At 42.1% G+C, this 19220-nt stretch overlaps 2 protein-coding genes across 6 annotated transcripts in view; both read right to left on the minus strand.

Annotated features, from left to right (window-relative positions):
- The window catches only part of LOC122327734 (CUGBP Elav-like family member 5), a 1183696-nt gene that overhangs the window by 348166 nt on the left and 816310 nt on the right, over positions 1-19220 (minus strand). The gene's annotated exons all lie outside the window — the stretch shown is intronic.
- Positions 821-18923, minus strand: zbtb7a (zinc finger and BTB domain containing 7a). Of its 3 annotated transcripts, none has more exons than XM_043223282.1 (4): positions 18767-18923; positions 11033-11569; positions 10077-10933; positions 821-7726 (listed from the first exon to the last, which is right to left on the minus strand). In XM_043223282.1, exons 2-4 carry the CDS (start codon positions 11489-11491, stop codon positions 7279-7281), a joined length of 1764 nt encoding a protein of 587 aa, XP_043079217.1. In that variant the 5' UTR covers positions 11492-11569; positions 18767-18923; the 3' UTR covers positions 821-7278. The 3 variants fall into 3 exon arrangements, with proteins under 3 accessions (XP_043079217.1, XP_043079218.1, XP_043079219.1); XM_043223283.1 differs by lacking the exon at positions 18767-18923 and adding an exon at positions 17572-17905; XM_043223284.1 differs by lacking the exon at positions 18767-18923 and adding an exon at positions 17394-17543.

Raw genomic sequence — 19220 nt, forward strand, 5'->3', positions numbered from 1 at the left:
CATTAGCGTATGGTTTACTATTGTGTAGACTTCTCTGAACTTTAGTATAGCTTTGTAAAATTTTAACTGCCAGCCAACTGAAAAGGCAAGCAGTTAAAATTATGCTATAAAATTAAGCTAAAATGACTCGCACAAATCCTGTTGGAGACTAAAAACTGGTAGTCAAACCGTAATCTGGAGCATAGTAGCTTTTATCTGGTCTGAGCTTATGAAGAACTAATCTGAAATGGTTATTAGCCGGCTGACTAGCTACCAGCTTCTCTTGACTAGCCTTACTAGCCTTATGCAGCAACCGAGTCAGCTACCAGTTTAAAGAATGGCGAAATTAGAAAAATAGAAAACAACGTATGAGCAATACATCTGGAAAATATGTTTCAAACGACAAAGGCTTATGTGAGCAAGCTTTTTACTCTGCGTAAGTTATCTAATGGGGGATGCCAAGTAGAGATCACACGACCAGCTAAATAGCGCTGACTTTATCGGTGTAACCTCCCTATTATCAGATGCTTTCATTTGAAGACTAAAACAAAATGTGCTTGCAAATTCAGCCTCAGCTGAACTAAAACTTTAGTTTTTGTGTAATGCTGCATCCACACTGATAGGTGTCAGTATTAAGCTCAAGATCAGTGTTCAACTGACAAATTGTACCAAAAAAAAAAAAAAAAAATCATTTGGTTCACTCCGAAACTACTCCAAACTTAGTCAAGTGGTTTTTTCCAAAAAGGTTGAAACCGCTTTCTTTTCATCTTAATCGTATACAGTATAGATATAGACACATTACTCCTGTATTAAACAAAAAAAGCATACAATGACAGGGAGGTCGTAAACATTCTGTTTTTAATAGAAATGTCTCATTTCTTAAACGTCAGACATTTTGGATATATTTTGTAAAAATAAAATAAAACAAAACAAAAAAAAAAAGAAAAAGAATAATAGGAAAAAGGAAAACAACATGGAATTGTTTGATTTAGACGATGTAGATTTAGTGGTCTCATATACAATACAAATTCTTTTCATCGCCAAAAGTGCAAATTCTCCCAAATTCTCCTGTACATCTCAATAGCTTCAACACACACTGACAGACAATGGAAAGGAACAGGACTTGAATTAACAAAACAAAAAGAAAAGGGTTTCTGCTGTCCAAGCCTGAGACACTGGGAGTTTTCTGCCGCCCCAAAGTCAACATACGTGTTAAAAAAAAAAAAGAAAAGTGTCCCCAGAGCCTGAAAATGAATTACTGTTTTCTGCGCAGACCTTGTGGACGTTCAGCTGATTAACCACATAATGAATTAAGCGTACGGATTTGATGCAAGAAATGTGAAACGTACAAGAGATGAGCTTTGAATAGAGTATATAACGAGTCCCTCATAAACTCTTAAACTTTATGCAAAAACAATATGGAAAATATATTTTACTGTCTAACAACATAGTAGGAAAGTAATTAGAGATATCATATATTGTCCATATGCAGGAAAGTTGTAGAATGGTCCAAACCTGACTGTCTCGGACAGGGTTGCAAGTTGCATATCTGCAGCTGTTTAGTGAACATTGTTTGGGATAATTAAGCCCTAACAATACCAATAATCTAGATCTACTCTCTTATAAATTCTGTATTTGTCTATGAAGCACATTGCAGAACAAATGGAAACCCAGGAAGAAATGTCCTTTAAGCAAATGTAAAAGTCCTTTGTAATGAGATTTAGGTTTAAAGGTGCAAAACATGTGTGACAAAAGAAAACATGTATGACAACTTGAACATATGCCATTCCTTGTTTTTCATGTATTTCCAGAGATGTGTATGGTACGGGGCGGCAGTTCAAATGGACTTCAACCCAAATATATCGCATGTTCAAGTTTCTTTTCTTTTCATGTAGTTTTTGCATTTAAATAAATCATTACATCCACAATGAGATAACAAAAAAATTGCATTAACAAGATGAAAAACAATAACAATAACAGTAATAATCAAAGGAGACAGCACACAATATTCTGGATGGCCTTTCGCAAAGTGCTTTTTTTGTTACAATCACAGAACTGCTATCAGCTTGATGGCTTTGTGAAGCCCAACACACTTTCTTCCCTGCACATTCTAGGTAGAGGAAAAGTGAAAAACCTTTAAGAAAGTAATTTAAGACTTAAGAAACCACCTCTTTTCCATTTACCTGCATCTGTTCGTTCTAACAGCTATTAAGAGGAAGTTATGGAATGAACCCTTGACTTTTTGAAGACCTCAGGCTTGATGTCTCCATCCCACAATTCATTTTTGTCTTGGCCTCATTCTGAGACAATACACCACTCACCATTCTAGAATGTTGAACACGTAAAAAAAACAACAACATTTTGCCATTGTATTCTACACTAGAAAAGAATGTACAGTTATTAGGCAAAACAAAAATGAGGGTGTTGTGGTCACATGGGTAGTTGGCTTTTTTGATATCTTCTTCAAAACTCATAATTATATTTTCGGTTGGTGTACTCTAAGTACAATAAAGCTTTGATTACACAGAAGGCAAAATTTGAGCTTAAACCAAACAACGAAAATGGACATGGACTGCCTTGATTATTTAACCTGAGAAGCATAGACAATGGCCCATAATCCCAAAATCCCCCTGCCTCCCACCACAACCTCTGACATCTGCTCTCCAGAACAACTCCTTGATTAGTGAAACATAACCAGCTGAGGCAGTCAAAGACGTAGATGGCTATAAATTCCTTTAGGTACACAGAATGGCACAGCAATACCTGACAAGGCTCTCCAAACAACCCCTTATAAGACATAGTTCCCCTGCCCAAACTGCACAAAAATGCTACCCACCCTCCCCAGTCTGTGCAAACTAGTACCCACCGCCCATGAGCCGCTCCTTGTGCAACATGCCCACTGGGCATCTAACAGCAGTGGATCAGGTGAGAACAACTGTGCGAATCTAGCCATGCAATATGTCATCCTCAGCTAGTTGTGCTTCGACCCAGCCATAACATCTAAAATTGTAATAAAATTATCTTCCATGATTATTACAGTTATCACTATCATTGTAATCTTTAACGCTTTTTGACATCCTGTCCAATAAATTAAACAAATAAAGACACAAATAGATTAATATTTGGATATTACATACATGGTGCTTTTAAAGTCATGGAAATGTTTTTTGAGACACTTTCTTGCTGTAGTGTCTGTCAGTGGAGTCACAATTGGGGCAGAAGCAATAAACAGCGCTAAATGGAAGATGAGAGAATCTTCTCACTGCAATCAACTTTTTACCAGGAGAAAATTTTAACTAGTTGTATTTACAAATTGAGGTGTATCAGACAATCTCTTAACAAAGATCTTATTTAACCTTCTGGTTCTTAGAAATGTCCACAACAGAACATAGTTTCAACCGACAAGTACTCAAGAATCGTTTGGGAAGCTGGAATGGAAGCCATCTTTTGAAGAATCCTCCCAATCTCCTTTTAAGTTAAGGCACATTCTCTCCAGAATCCTTCTCCACTTGTCAAGCTTCAAGACTCTGCCCTGACTCCTTTTGGACCCACTGAACAAAGCTTATGCCCCCCTCCAGATCAAGCCAATGAGTCTCTGCGAACTCAAAAAGACCTCTAATAACTCCACTGAACATCTACGCAGACACAGATGCTTAGGGTTTGATCCTGTTAACCGTTGGAAATAAGCCATTCCATGAATACTGTGCCTTTCCTCAAGCTGCTTATTTCTGTTGGAGTTGCTTTGGACTCTTGACCTACACTCATCTAGGAATTGGTTTTGTTTATGCTGCTGTTGAAAATGTAAGATTCACCTCTTTCTTCTAATGGCCAAGAATAGTCTTCAAGTAATCCTAGTCTTTCCCTACTTTGGTTTTCAAAGAGTTAATTGCAGATGTAAGTATAGGGAAGTCAAGTGGAGATTAAACAGACTCTGTGTTCACAGAAACTCAAAGGCCTTGCCCGGTTCTCCAGTCCCCCTCCTCCAAGGACAAGGACATGAGTGACTTTTTAGTGCAAAAACTCTTTCTCAGCTAAAGCACCATTTCCAGTGCTATCAGGCTTTGTACCTCCCTTCCCCTCCCACCCACCTAACCCTCCCTATTATCCACCACCATTTCACCCAAAACCCCACAAACACAGCTAGCATTATCTTTGCTATAAAACAAACAAGCTGCAGCAACACATTTTACAATAAACAAAAGAAAGCATTGCAAAATTGAAACTCTCACACTTAGTATCACAGAAATAAACAATAGACAGAAAGGGAACTCAAGTAGGCTTTTTCCACAACAATTCCACTCCAACTTCTGCTTCTACAATGACAGAGAATAAATTTGGGCCGTGGCATAGATACATCCCAGAAACAAATCTAAAAGCAACCGCGAACTTCGTATGGGATGAACGCGGGCAATGAGTGAGAGATGGTATAGGTCAGCGTGTTACCACACACCCTTGCAGGCATGTGATGTATTATTAACTGAGCGTTTTCGGGTGTGAAAAACACAAGCTCGCACACTGGAATTTCCAGAAGGATTAATTCTGCGGTGTCGTCCAGTCACACAAAATCTTTCTTCGTAACGTACAGTAGTGTGATGCTTAGGGTGTGGCCTTTAACACCAATTTTAAAGTGAACACTACACTTGACCAGCAAAACTCAACATATCACAATGCACTGACAGGAACTAAATAGGAAGAGTATGCAGTTGTAGATAATTATAAATCCCTGCAGATGCTTCCACATCTTTACTCTCTTTTGTATTAAGACAAAATAGAGAACTTTTTGAATCAACTTTAAGTGCAATTAATCATTATGCTTTCGTGTGTGTATTACATATGAATATCTCTAATAATCTTTCAACAACAAAATCAAATCGATCAAAATCCCTCACCCTTTTCTTTCTCTTGAGTGACTGCACTTTTTGGCAGCATGGTGTCAAGACTTAAATAAAATGAACACTTACGAACAAGCCAAAATAATTATTACAAAAAAACAAAAAAAACCAACTAAGTATTACCACTCGAATGGGCCTTTTTGCGTAGCACATTTGCTCTTTTGTTTAAAAGTACCCGTTTCTTTTGACTAAAAAGTGCCCCTCTCAGTAACAAAGTGCATTCAAATCTTGCTTCTTTCTTTTTAAGGTGCAAAAGGCCGATAAACGATACAGCACTGCAGAAGGAACAATGCCACAAAATTACATCCTCTCATTCAGCCTGAAACAAAACTGTGCATCCATAGCTGTAACCACAGCCACTGTATACAAGATCCACTTGAAAGATTTAGCAAGGATCACAAACTGCTTTTAGAATGCATGCGCTTAAAATTTTCTTTCAGATGTGCCACTTCATCGTTTATAAAAGGCTCTGCCTTAGTCAAGTCTTGTCCTCATACATGCTTTTTTTAAACGAGAGTCCTAACTTAACCGAAGCACCCACTCTGCTGGATTTTGGGGAGAGCCTGTCTCAACGTGCCCACAAAGTGCCTTGCTGACGCTCCAGGCCCCTCTCAGTGAGTCATCCTGCTCTGATGTGGCCATAGGACGTCGCTGCACCCTCTCTCTCCAGCTCAAGGAAGCACATATTACTTTAAAATAAAGGTCTCCGTTTTCAGGACACTTTCTTTCAAAACTTCGGCCAGTCATTTGCATTGTAAAAAAGGCGATATAACTGCTCCCACATTTTGTATCTATATACATTGCATTCATTAATGGTGCTCACAATTCGCACACTAAAAACTGGACCCTTCCTCTTACTCGGCTACAGCTGTGTGCTTTTTTGGAATTGGACATTACTTTATTGCTCATCTTATCACTCAGTTTCTTTTTTTCTGTGGTCCCTTGGGCAAAGAATTTGAATAAGCACTTTGTATCTCCCCAACCCAAACTGCCTCCTTAAACAGATATTTCTCTCTCTGTTGGATATCTTTAGTAAAGCTGTGCAAATGCATAAAAAGGTGCTCGCTCTTTAGCTCTCCTTCGGTCACTGAAACAAACAAATAAAAGATTCCCTGCTTAAGTTGTTCACCAGCCGTTAGTTTAACAGTGGTGCCCTCACTCATCAGTTGCTTACAGTTTCACTCTCCTGCAGAATATGAAGCACATTTATCACAATTCATACTTTGGGCGAAAACTTCTGGGTTCCATTAAGTGCAGCTTAGGAAAAAATGGGTTTCTCAATTAAAATGCTCTAAAATATCAAACAGCATATTTTCATCCTGCGAACCTAACGCAGTGAGAAACCTGGAGTGAAGCTGAAGGAAGATGTAACCCTATCTATCTGCAATATATGTCTTATAAAGGGTCTCATAAGATTACAACCTAATATATACACACGTATACAAATGTAAAGTGTCAAGTACCCAAAATAGTCAACTCAGAAGGTCAAAAGAAAAATCAAATGACAAAATATTAAGACAATCCCAAAAATAAGAGAGAATATAATGCAAGTAAGACTGCCAATAAGGAAAAGCAGGTCTGTGAGAGGTAAGATTTAACTTGATTGTGCCCAGTGGCGATCAGATGAAGGTAGTGCTTTAGAAACACAGGACCTCATCCCTTGTCTTACCCTCTCATTGCCAGAAAACAAATTAACAAAATCTCCCCTTGTAGATTCAACTCAAAACGGTAACCTGTTACACCATGAAAGGATAAACTCTCAAAAAACATATTTTATAGAGAAAGTAACACTTTAAATCAAACCCCTGTCCGATTCTTTCTGGAACATTTAGAAAAAAGGTGCTGCATCAGAATATTGCATATATTGCAATCTGAGACAATATATTTTTTATAGTGTATGTACATGTTGCTCATTGCATTAGAAAAAGAGATCTATTGGTTGCCTTGATCACATCTTAGACCATTCATAGCTAACCCGTTGAAGCAGCAGTCAGCCCGGTGTTTGACACCTTACTTTTTAAGACAAGGCCCTGTAGATGCAACCCAGAGATGAGGAACTTGTTTAAACTGCATAGTAGCTTTTTCTCGTACGCATATGGCTATGCCATTATGTTACAAAAAACACCAACAAAAAGACCCAGAAAGATGGTGACAGCACGGGTGAGTGATTTGAAGTGCTCTTCGCTCTTCCAACAGACCAGTAACTTGGTGGTTAAGTCTCTATGCGGAATGCAGAAGCTAAAAAAGGAGGAAAAAGAAACTAGAAGATTAGATTTGCGTGACACCCTGATTTGGTTTTTTAAAGAGGACCATGTAAGTTTTAAGGTTTTTTTTGTTTGTTTTTTCTTATTTTTCTGTTTCATTCTTCCTCTTGTTTTGAGTAAAGCCCTCTCTGATGAAGTTTGATTCATGTTGTTGCGGAGTTCCTTTGTCCCAAGGTCAAATCTTCACTACCTTCCCCATCGGCAACTGGACTGTGCGTTTGACTACCGTGATTTTCCTCCATGACTGATGTTCCGGTGCCCCTATCTGGATGCCGCTGACCTCTCTCGATGTCTGCTTCTGGTCCATGAAGCTCCATAGGACCTTCCAGAAGCTCAGACTCTCGTATGCGTGGCTTGCGGCCTCGACGGGAAGGGATACCGTTGCAGCCATCTTTCTTGAGATGACGGTGGAGGTGGTCCGAGCGCACAAAGGTTTTAAAACAGCTGGAGCACTGGTAGGGGCGCAAGCCTGTGTGCACACGCATGTGATTCTTTAGGTCGTAGTTGTGGGCAAAGGCGGCACCACACTGTGTACACAGGTAAGGCTTCTCTCCCGTATGCTTGCGCATGTGAACCTTTAGCTTGTCCTGCCTGGAACAGATCATACAAAAAGTTCTGATGAGCCGTTACCCATGGGTTTATGTGAATTAAACAAATGAACAGTAGCCCTTTGTTTTATAGTCCTGTTTTGCATGTGCTATGTACTTGTTTAAGTAATGTTAATAACTGGGTACTAAGCCTGAACATACTTCTAAACCCACTAATCCTAGCCTATGTAGTTACCTTATATTATCCAGTACTTTCTTAGGTAAGTACACTTTAAGTACAGGTAAGTTCACGTATTGTAAAATTAAGGGCAGTCTAACTAAGAATGACAGACTCAAAAGCAATTCAAGGTTAGAAAATTATCAAAACAATACCATGACACATGAATACATGCTAACTTAATAAACTTATAATTCCTTAAAATGCCCACTCCCAAATTACTTGATGTGCCGGAAAGACCACTTATGATAGTTGAGTGAGTCACTAACTACTGTCTGATGTTGAATTACAAGACACACCGGTAAGGTTGGCCACACAGATCATTAGCAAAGGCAAACATGAACACATATATTATACAAACTACATATAAACACAAAAATAGAAGGATGCGAATACATATGACTGTCTGTTCTTGCACATCAAAGACAACATGTATTCACAAAAGGAGTGACCTCCTTATCTTTATTTTTAAGAGTAAAGTCAAGTTTATTTATCATTCTTTTGTGCTGTAGGCACCCAAGGTTATATGAGGAAAAGAGCCATAAAGCTCACAACTTTATCACCATAATTTCTTTTTAGGCCAATGAGGCACTGAAGGGCTCAATGTTCAGTTCAGAGTCATAGTGGGCCTTAAGTTTCCCAAAAGAGCATTTAAAAATGGTGAACATATTATAAGAGCAAAATTGCTCTTGTTTTACAAGCAAAATTTTAAATCTTAAGCGGCATCTGAGTTCAGCTGAGGAGAGCTTTTAGTTTCTGGGAAGAAACCAATGCAAGATTGAAAATCAAAAGGTGTGCTGGGTTGAGGAACAGGTTCAGAAGAATGTGGTTTAACCTTTAATGTCTCTCCTCAATTGTTTTCCAACCATTTCAAAGTATCATTAACACTGTATAAAATTTAGCACTCTATATTTCTTAAATGTTCATCTAACAAAACTACACTTTTTTGTTCATTTCTTGTCATCGGTTTGTATACATTTCTGACTTCTGACACACCACCTAAAAGTAAAATGGTCTGAATGAGTAAAGAGTAGGCTTTCTTCAGCAAGAGACAGCATACTGTCAAAGTATATTGTTTTGCACCAATAAGGGAGCTACGTATAGTGTGGTGTCAAATGCAAGGTCCTCTGTTGTAAGACTCTGCTCTCAGCTTACCCTTCTCCGTCCCTCCCCCTAAGCTTGTGACCAGGGCAGAGTACAACTAAACAAACTAGGGTGGTTGACCCATCCAGAATACTGGAGGCTTACCGAACACATTCGCACTCACACGCGTCCATGCACAGACACACACCCGAGTATGTAAACACAGACCTGTGCACACGTTGACGCCTACTTGTGTATTTAAACATGTTTGAATGTATTCTTTCACTCAAAATTTCTCATCTTTCCTTCAATTTCGCATACATTCACCAAATACAGAAAGTATATACATACACTCCTGTAAGAAAATGTATTTTCGCACACATTCACACAATGTAACAGAGTGGGGCACAGAGAGATGAATTATTTACAAGATAGAATTGATTTATTGCAGTGTGAGTGAAACGCACTCTTAACCCTGATCAAACAGGATTAAGATTACAGTACCCCTTCCCAATAGGTGGCGTATTTAGGTGGCAAATTTAGATCCATCTCTACGCAAATAGGGTACTGGATATTTTTGGCGCAGTGTCTATTTCCAATGCGTGTCTCCTGATTAATTCATTAAGGTGATGGTTTCATGGAAGAGGTGATGCCCTTAAGTGCAGGGTAAGCCATGCTAGCAGTTTGCTAACAGAGATTCACGCAGTATTTTTCAAAAGCCATTTGTCTGAAAGAGGGGCTGTGTGTGTGCCATGGGCAATAATCAACGTAACACCCAGGGTCACAAGTTCAGCTGACTCACTGGCGTAGATAGGCCACCATGCTGTAATCCCTTTCAATATCGGCATAGAGAGTTTTATAACAGCCTCATCCCTGATAACAGTAGACCAGGCTGTGCTACCACAACCCACTTTTATTGGACCCCCCTTGTTAAAATTCCAGGACTTTGTCATGCAACTTTATGGCATACTGTGCTCTCTATAGTGTACTGAATACCTGACCATTTAAATTTGATAGCACACAAGATGCAAAAGCGTACGTAATAAAATTTTCCCAAAGACAAAAACAAAAGAAATGACAAAAAAAGGCTTACCTGGTGAATCGCACTTTGCAAATGGCGCACTCGTAGGGCTTTTCTCCTGTGTGTGTACGGATGTGGCGTGGAAGCTTGCCTGCGCCTTGGATGACCTTGGAGCAGATTGGGCACTTCTGGAAGGCCTTAGAGCGCATCTTCCTCTCACTGCTGTTACCCCCTCCAGTCGCTTGGTTTCCACCTCCGTTGCCCCTTAATGACCACAGTGGTAGCAAACTTGGAGACATGGGGGCACTGGTGGCTTCCTCATGCGGCGCACTATTAAAGTACTTCAAGTAAAACTCCACATCTTGCTCTTCACCCTCTGGCCCATCCTCCTCACCCCCACCACCTGCCGTGGCCTGTTCCCTTTTACGCTCCAAGGAGTCCATCATCTGTTGTAGCAAAGCACTGGCTGGGCCTTGTTCATGCTCCCGCTCACCTGTCCCCTCCACCACATCTCTCTCTGATTTGGGCTCTGTCTGATGGAGGTAGTAATGTCCATTCTGGGTAGGAGCATAAAGGGACATCATAGCCTCTGCACTTTTCCCTCGAGCTAGAACCGAAGGTCCATCCTGACCCTCCTCATCCATGTTTTCATCTTCGGGGTCACGAGGCGGCTGTGATAGGGCTTGGGCCAGTGAGGAGTAGTAGTCAGCAGGGCCGCTGGGCGTGCCATTGCTGTCAGCGCCATTGCGTTGGCTAAAGTGCAGGTGTGCGTGCAGGTCCCTGAGCTCTGGCGTGCTGCAGCTGCTACCCCAATGCGCCCCCCTCTGGAAGAACTCCAAGTACTCACGGGCACGCAGCCGGATGCCCTGCTCTTTTCCATTCTTACCTCGCTCTTCCTCTTCCTGGTCTTCTTCTTGCTCACTGCCCGCCTGCAAAAAAAAAAAAATGGGACTACGTCATAATGTAATTGCAACACATTCACCGGTCAACTTGCAAACCCCCCCCCCAAAAAAAAACACGTTACTCACCGGCGGGGAGAGCACTTTGGTGTCCAGCAGGTGTGTGCAGACGTCTTGGACGGGTGAGATCTCCAGCACACGGGCGGCGCTTAAGATGTCAACCACACTGTTGCGGCTGACTGTGAGTGTGGCCGTGTAAGCAAAGTCTAAGAGTGCGGCCAGCGCCTCAGGCCGCACAAAGTCCAGCGCATAGACTTTCTGACGGTCAGCAGCCAGGCCCGAGGTGAAAAGCTTGTGGAAGTAGGTGCTGCAGGAAGCCAACACGGAGCGGTGGGCAGGGAATTCTCTCTCTTGAGCCACTAGTAGCACATCACACAGCAACCCACTCAACCGTTGCCGGTTGAGACTGCCCAGCAGGTCGGCACTGTGCTCAGGGAATGGGATGCCCACTGGTCCTTCTTCTACCTCACCTGCACCTCCACAGGCCCTTGCATCACGTCTTCCCCGCCCACCTGCTCCCGACGACATTTTCCACCAGCCTGCCGCCGAGCCGCCAATCGCAGCCGCCACCCGTCCGTCCGTCCTGCCGTCTGTCCGTCTGCCTGTCTAAGAATGTTGAGGAACAATAAGAGTTACTAATCATGAAGTGGCATAGGTTAAAAGAAATGTTACTGAATTGAGGCAACATTTTTTTACATAAAAACAAAGTAGGGAGAAAAAACCTTTTTTCAATTCTAGTCAATCTCACCAATATAAAATTTCCTCACAAATGAAGAACCTGAACAACCTGAAGAGCTCAATTCATGCTGCTGCTTAATAATATACTAATACTTTATTGTTATGACCATGTTTATGCTGTACATTCTCTTTGTACTATTAACATCCAGGGAAGCATTGCCAAGCCCCATATGCAAATGAAGCAGAGAGGCTAATAGACAGTGGCTAAATGTTTTCAACTATATGAAAGACCACTTGTAAAGATTATCCAAACCTCAAATGGAAACATCAAGTTATAAAAGCATATTCTGACAACAAGTCATGACTATAAATACACAATGTGCTGATTGTAAAGACTTATTTTAAAGTGGAATTGGTAAGCTGAAAAAAAGGTATCAGCTATGCTTATTATAATGACATTTTTAACACCATGCACTATTATAGAACAGATCAGTTTACCTCCTCAGCTCTCAACACACTTTTTCCACTATTACAAACCTTTACCTAACTTTATCTATTATATTTTTTGTTTTGAAGTTGTCTTTAAAACAATCTAAATCTACAGGTCATATACAACATCTGGGATGCTGCTAAAAAGATGTTGTTTGACTTCAACTTGTGGCAGTTAAGATTTTAATCTGTCTTGAAAAGCACTCTAAACAGCCTTCTAGTTTACAGCAATCAGTTCAGGGTGTTAACTGAATTAAAATGTAGCAGCATGTCAGAGGGTGGCAAGCCTGCTGTCATGATGGCAGTGGAAAAGGAGAATCTGTACTGTGCAGCTTTGCTGGGGTGGGGGAGTGCACAGCACATAGAATAGGGCTGGGCACCATGTGCACTGAATTGCGTGTCAGTTGGCTTCTGGGGAAGGGGGTGGGGGCAGGGGGTTGCCGGCTAAAGGCCTGGAGTGGAAAAAAAAATCCACTAGAGGAGGAGGAGGAAGAGTAGGAGGACACACGCAGGGCTGCAAGGGAACAGTATTAAATAGGGAGGTTGTCAATCCGGTCTGAGCCGGTTACCCCACCCTGCACTGTGTGCCAAGTTTCAGGAAAGGCCTGTCCCCTTGATCACGTGTGGGGGGAGATTAAAATGATCGACCGCAGTACAGGCGAGGGTAGAGGGAGGGGGGCTCTGAAAGGCAACCCTCCTTGATTTGTCCATTGGCAAACACACGCTTACGCGTGAACACCAAACAGCCTAACTACCCCCCGCCCCTCCATCTGCCAGAGTGACCCAGCAGGGGGTGAGGCCACAGGGGGATTATACTCAATAAGAGCAATGCATTCAAATGACATTCCTTCAGATCAAGCCCCTTGGTATGTATGCAAGACCTGCTCGACCTGGCTGCTTGCTCTATCTCACGCTTACACAAAGCTGCCTTCCTCCACACCTTGAGAGCTGGCACCAAGTCAGTTCACCATTGGTGTAGCAATTCAGAGGTAGTGGGAAGCTAAAACCAAGCAGCAAATCCAACCCCCACAACTAGTCGTGTGTCCATTATTACTGTGGATGACATTCAGGCTCACCTTTCGTGTGTCGTTTTTTTTTCATGCCATTTGACTTAAAGAGTTCAGTGTCAGAATATGATGAAAATACCATAATCTAGGGCACATATGCACTACACAATTCTATATAGCACACTTGAAAGAAGCCATTCCAATAATAGTCCCCCACTGGACCATGTCTTGACTTGTTTAAGTTAGATGGTAATGCCCATAAGCCAATGGCTTAAGCCCTTCTCGTTCTGTCTTTCCCTTCACCTTTGAGCTAAGTGATGGGCACCTGTAGGGCAAGCTCTTTGGTTTTCTGTTAATTTGTTTTCTCTGATAACCCCTCTGATAACCCCCCACCCCATCTGCTTGACTAACAGGTGCATTCTATCTCATTGTTTTATTGCAGAGAATTTGAATAAGTTAAGGTAGAAACCAGGTTGGAGGTTGGGTTAGACAACAAGTGTTTTAAGGTATGTTTCCCCATAAATCAAGAATTTTTTTCACTTTTATTTTGAACACCCACCCCCCTGAAAAAAAAAAAAAAAAAAAAAAAACCATGAATTTCGGAGAAAAGGAGCAAATAGATTTGCTATCATAAAGGAGTTTCTTAGAAGAGACACTTAAAACCAAATGTCATCTCTCTGCACTTCAGCTTGTGGGTGATAGCAAGGCACCAGTTAAGCACCATCTCTGTCCCTGAATAAACCCAGGGCAAAGCTGAAAGAAAGAGGAAACAGTGCAAACAAACCTGATCCTGACACCTTCTCAGGGCTCCCAACATTCTTCATCACTTATTCATGGCTATGGGTGACAGGGGCCGTGCAACGGCCCCAACGTCTCATTTCAGACCTCTTCTGATGGCCGCACGCACAGGCCTCAACTACTTTGCAAGTCAAACCACAAGTTACTGCAAATACTCATCCCACCCCAGCCCCCACCTTCCCCTAACAGCCCCTCCCAGCCAATGTAAAGTAAGGCTATTGAAAATAGATTTCAGAGACTGTCAAAGTGTCTTAAGTATTTGAATTGTTTTAATTTATCAACTAAATGAGTTTAGAAGATCAACTAGCACATTACCTATTGGTAAGTAAGGTTACAGTATAACTAGTTCAGAATTGTGTAATCAGTTAGAGGTAACACCGCCAACACAGTAAAATCGTTTTACAAGAATCATGAGGTAACTACTGTCAATCAAATTGTATCAAGGGTATTAATGTGTTTGGTGATTAAGTTCTTAGAATGCAGCTTCTTCTCCTCTCAACCAACTCTAAATCAACACTAATCCAGCAAAAGACATCAAACAGTAAATTTACTTGCTCATTATATGAACCGAAAACTGACACCTCAGAATGAAACAACTTAGGCAAGCACATGCCACACATTCCAGGCACACACACTGACTTATGACATAAACCAAAACAAGCTGCAGGGTTTTACGGAAAACGTTGGTGTCTTTCTAATAACTTTCTTTCTTCGTCAGTCACACCTTTCCCTGTGTATTTCAAGAGAGCTTAGGAATCCTTTGAAAGTATCTTTTGAGAGGCCTAATGACAAACATGTGACGTGTACACAGAGCATCCCTCTGACATGCATGTCCACTCAGTATGCATGCACAAGTGTGTGTGTGTTTGTGCGATTAGCTCCTCCTGCCTCATGAGGGAGGGGAGTGGAGTCACTACACTAGGTTGAAAGGGTTCAAGGTCAAGGCAGAGAGGATATTACCGGATAATCGTAAACAGTATGGAGAGGGGCTGACTGGTTCCAAGAAGAACAGGATTTTGAGCAAGGTCCTGCAAATGAGTCACTCCTGCCAGCACTGGTTAGGGAAGCATGATTGGTCGCAAAAACGTGCAAGCAGGAAGTGGGCGAACAACTGATAAAACTGGAGTTGTAGTGCTGGGCCGTTTCAGTAGATATGTCAGTAGGCTGCCAAAAATCCAGACTTGTATTCACAATGCCCCCCCAAAAGGTATTGGGTGAGGCTGCTAGAAACAAGTGCACACTAGCGCAGTTCTTTATTTCACTTAAGTTACTGGAACCTTCTGTAGGCATAAAATTACATCAATAGTACAAGGAAACTATTTATGGTGAGAAATTAAAGGTCTTAGCTGCAGAAGTAGATCAGATAGGAAAAGAGCATACAGCAAATAGTAGAGCAGATAAGGCAAGAAACTTAAAAAGCAACAATGTGCTTACAATCTTTCAAGACTAGCAGCAGCTTTGTTAGAGTTCCATGTTAGAATGAAGCCCACGTGTGAAAATGCCACGACGCCCCCTCATAGTTTGACCAAACTTTTCCAGGCCTAACTCCCTGCATCTGTCTTTGAGCTGCCCACAACTTAGGAGCCTTTCGGACAAACTGTGGCTGGGCCAGGAAATAAGGAAAGAGCAAGAAAACCAACACACGAAACAGAAACAAAATTGAGTAATGGCGACGGCGCTACTCCAGCCCTTCCAGTGCCCTTGTGCTCAGGCCACAGTCCATGTCTAGAGCTCTTCTGCTGCTGCGGCAGCCTGACCGGTTGGGCGGAAGAAGACTTCCTGCGTGACTCTGGTGATGGTGTAACAGAACCCGCTCTGTTATCAGATGACCAGCTCTCCCAGACACTGCACTGCACACTCCACCACCAGTCCACCACAGCTTCCACTTCCCTCTTCTGCCTCTGCTGAGGAGGCAAAAAGACATGACAACCCACCCAGGATTTTCTTTTTCAGCTCTACCTCCCAGCATATCTCTGAACAATCGCACTAAGGTAAGTATGTCAAGGACTCCTCCACCTGCTGGAGGTCGAGCTCCACAATAGCGAATGGGGGCGAGAGCATAAACTTACAGCAATTGGATTCCACATTACTGTCAAGGAAACCAAGAAGAAGGCCTCAGTCATCATGTCGACAGACTCTCAAGCAGATAAGAACAAGTAGAAGAAGGCCCTTTAAAGAGTGCAATGAGAGAATAATGAGATGAGCTCTCTGATTACAGATAGTGATGCTAGCTTGCAGCAGCCCATCTCCCAGCATCAGTCTTTAATTTGATAAATTCAAAAATGTTTCACAAACGATTCCTTTAGCATTAGAATAGTACAAACAGTAGCTGGTAACTTCTACTGCCTTCACCCTTCAGTCCTGCACTGCACAAGCACACAAAAACAGATGCTTTATATGTCTTCACAACAGACCACAATTTTGCATAACTTTTCAAAAGGATTGTGAAAGTTCAAATAATAAATGCATATTTCATAAACATTCAAAAGCTAGCTTATACATGCAAGTGCTTATAAATGTTTACACCAGATAACTAGCAAATAAAACATTGACGCAAATGCAAACAAAACTAATATTTAGTCAAAAATATTTAGTTATAAAAATGCACAAATCTTGTAGATATAGCAAACCACATACTTTGAAATAAGACAACACATCAAGAGAAAACACTGCATGATGTGTATCAGAATGAAGTTCACATATACCTTAGCTGTCATAAATGCTGACCTGAAACGACCCTGTCAGGTAATTTAACTACGTACAGGGTTAACTGGTTTATGGTGGGTAAGAATCTCTTTGCCACTCAAACAAGCAAAAGACAATAAAGATCGGCCTCACCCCAGTGAGACAAGGAGCCTTGTCTGTGCATTATTCAGACACTGGGCGTCATCTGTGAATAAAAATACCCCTTGCGTCCTCCCTGTACCCGCACTAGTGAAAACGAGTCGAGCAAGTATGTGTTGGAAATGATCTGCATACATCTTTGAATAAAAAAGGGAGAGCGAAAGAGACTGCAGCTTCCTGCAACGCCTCTGAATCCAGGACAAACATGTAGTCTTCTTATTTGACAAGTCACGAGACCCTGTTAAAGACCCTTACCAAGGGAGGTGATGTTGATGTGCATTATGGCACAGCTATAAAAAGAATGAGGGGGCCGAGAAGCCTACAAGGAATCTGCCAAGAGAAGAGGAAAAACTTTCCAAGTCCAAGGTTCTTAGAGATCTCAATGAGCAGGATGTCTTTGATGTGAATTTCACTTTATTTGAAACCATTTCACCAACAGTGGTAAACCCAGCTTTTTTGTGACGAACGAATCTGCTTGAATATAAATTTGTTTATTAAATGCCGGTTTATAACAGTCAGATCGCGTTAAAATAAGACTCACAACAAAGACAGAGTTCAGTTAAGAAAGTACTTGGAAAGTGAAACTCATTACACAGAAGCTCACCAAGTCATACCTTAATACAGCAGGCCTCGCTTTTCCATCTCTATGCCATCTGCAAGTGGGTCAAGCGCTCTGAACTTAATCAAGCCAAGTCCCTCTCTTTCCCCTTTTAAGATTCCATTATTTCTCTTCTAGCTTGCCTTTCCCGTCTCAGACACCAGAGAGAGTGAGAGTGCATTTGGAGCTCTTACCGGCCGGCCAGAATTTTGTTTCCCTGTGGGTCAGCTCAGTCTCCTTCTGCCTGCCTGCCTCTGTGCCTGGGCAGGGCTCTGGTCTTGAGCAACTGCAGACAGGAAACTTCCGAGTGGCCCTAGTTACACAGGCAAGCCCTTGCCTGATCCCACACAGGCAGACACCTACTAACTCCCCCACTCTATTTTCAGCCCACTGCTCTGGCTTCACTTCCCTCTCTGCGATTGGTTTGTCTGCTCCTCAATCACCACACCTCCCCGCTAGGATAGGCTACCGGCTGTTCCCTTTCCTGTATGGCCAAGGGCAAGGCACTCTGGGAAGTGCAGTCCTTAAGCATGACTTCACCTGCTTCTAGGCCACTGCTAAGAACTACAAGTCCCAAACTGTTTGCTTTTGCCACCCCCACATCTAAGAGCCTGCTTCAACGTAAGCATTCAGAACTGAATTATACACTACCGTGTGTTGCTAGCAGGATGCCAGGTATTAAAAGTACAGACCAGCCAACAAGCAGTGCCAAGTTCTGGACATATAAGAAAAGACAAAGGAATCCAAACAACTTCAATACAATAAAAATATATTGTCACCTTACATCAGCTGACATATTCAGCATTCTTGACCCAAATGAGACTTTTGTTGACCTAAAATATTCCATCATAGCAGTAACCAGTGCAAATGCAATTGGAGACAGAAAGAAAAAAAGCCAAAGGTGCATGCACAAGTTATTAGAGTCCTGTTTCTTAATGAATGATAGCAAAGGTTTAAAAAAAACGAACAAAAAAAAAAACGGACCCCAGTGCGCAGCACTGTACCTTGTCCTATGGAATTATTTTTGGTTCCTTCCTACTACGTTCTCCTCTTGTCTAACCTCCGGCAAACACACCCCTTAAGGGCTGCCTCCAAAACAACAACAACAAAAAAAAGTTAACAACAGTAAGAACCGAAAAAAAAAGTTTATTAAAGCAATGCCAGTGAACCGAAGGTTTACCAAATCAGTTACTTGGAAGACCAAAGGAAACGAGGAATAATTCCTCACTGGCACTAGAGCCCCCTCCTACCCCCCACACACATACTCTCTCTCTCTCTCTCTCTCCTCTCTGTCCCCCTCCCTCATTCCTTCCTCCTCAGCCTTGCTCCCTTCAGTCGATAGGCCCTGGGCAGACGACACAGGGGACAAGCAGGGGGAAACAAGCTCACCTGCGATGGCCGTGGCGGTGCTTGTTATGGGTTAGCTCTTCCCTCCTCTTCTCTCCTCCTCTGTGGAGCGCTCTCTCTCTCTCTTAGCTGTCCCTGCTGTTCAAAGCTCTGTATGCGCTAACCAAGCACCAGCAGATCAACTCAATTCCCTTCCTGGTTTCTGGAGGGCAAAAAGGTCCCTCCCTTTCTCTCTCTCTCTCGCTCTCCCTCTCTCTTAAAGAAACAGCATTCCCCCATGCTGTTCTCCTCTGCTCCTCTCTGGGGAATACAGTAAAAGGTTGTTATCATGCCACAGTGGCCACCATCACTCATGACATGAACAAAACAGTGGAGTTCACAAGGATATCGTTAGTAAAACCGTCCAGTATTTGTAAGTTGTTTGCAGGGGTGTTGCACGTGTACTTTGGGTGAGCGCGTGTGCGAAAATAATGAGAGTTAACCGTCCTTCTTTCTC

Source organism: Puntigrus tetrazona, chromosome 22 (genome assembly GCF_018831695.1).
Source record: "Puntigrus tetrazona isolate hp1 chromosome 22, ASM1883169v1, whole genome shotgun sequence".
NCBI lineage: Eukaryota > Metazoa > Chordata > Actinopteri > Cypriniformes > Cyprinidae > Puntigrus > Puntigrus tetrazona.

Coding starts and splice junctions, on each gene's coding strand:
- zbtb7a (XM_043223282.1), bottom strand. CDS start 11,491: ATGTCGTCGGGAGCAGGTGGGCGGGGAAGACGTGATGCAAGGGCCTGT. Junction 10,934..11,032: donor CCAAAGTGCTCTCCCCGCCG/GTGAGTAACGTG, acceptor TTTTTTTTGCAG/GCGGGCAGTGAGCAAGAAGA. Junction 7,727..10,076: donor TGCAAAGTGCGATTCACCAG/GTAAGCCTTTTT, acceptor GATCTGTTCCAG/GCAGGACAAGCTAAAGGTTC.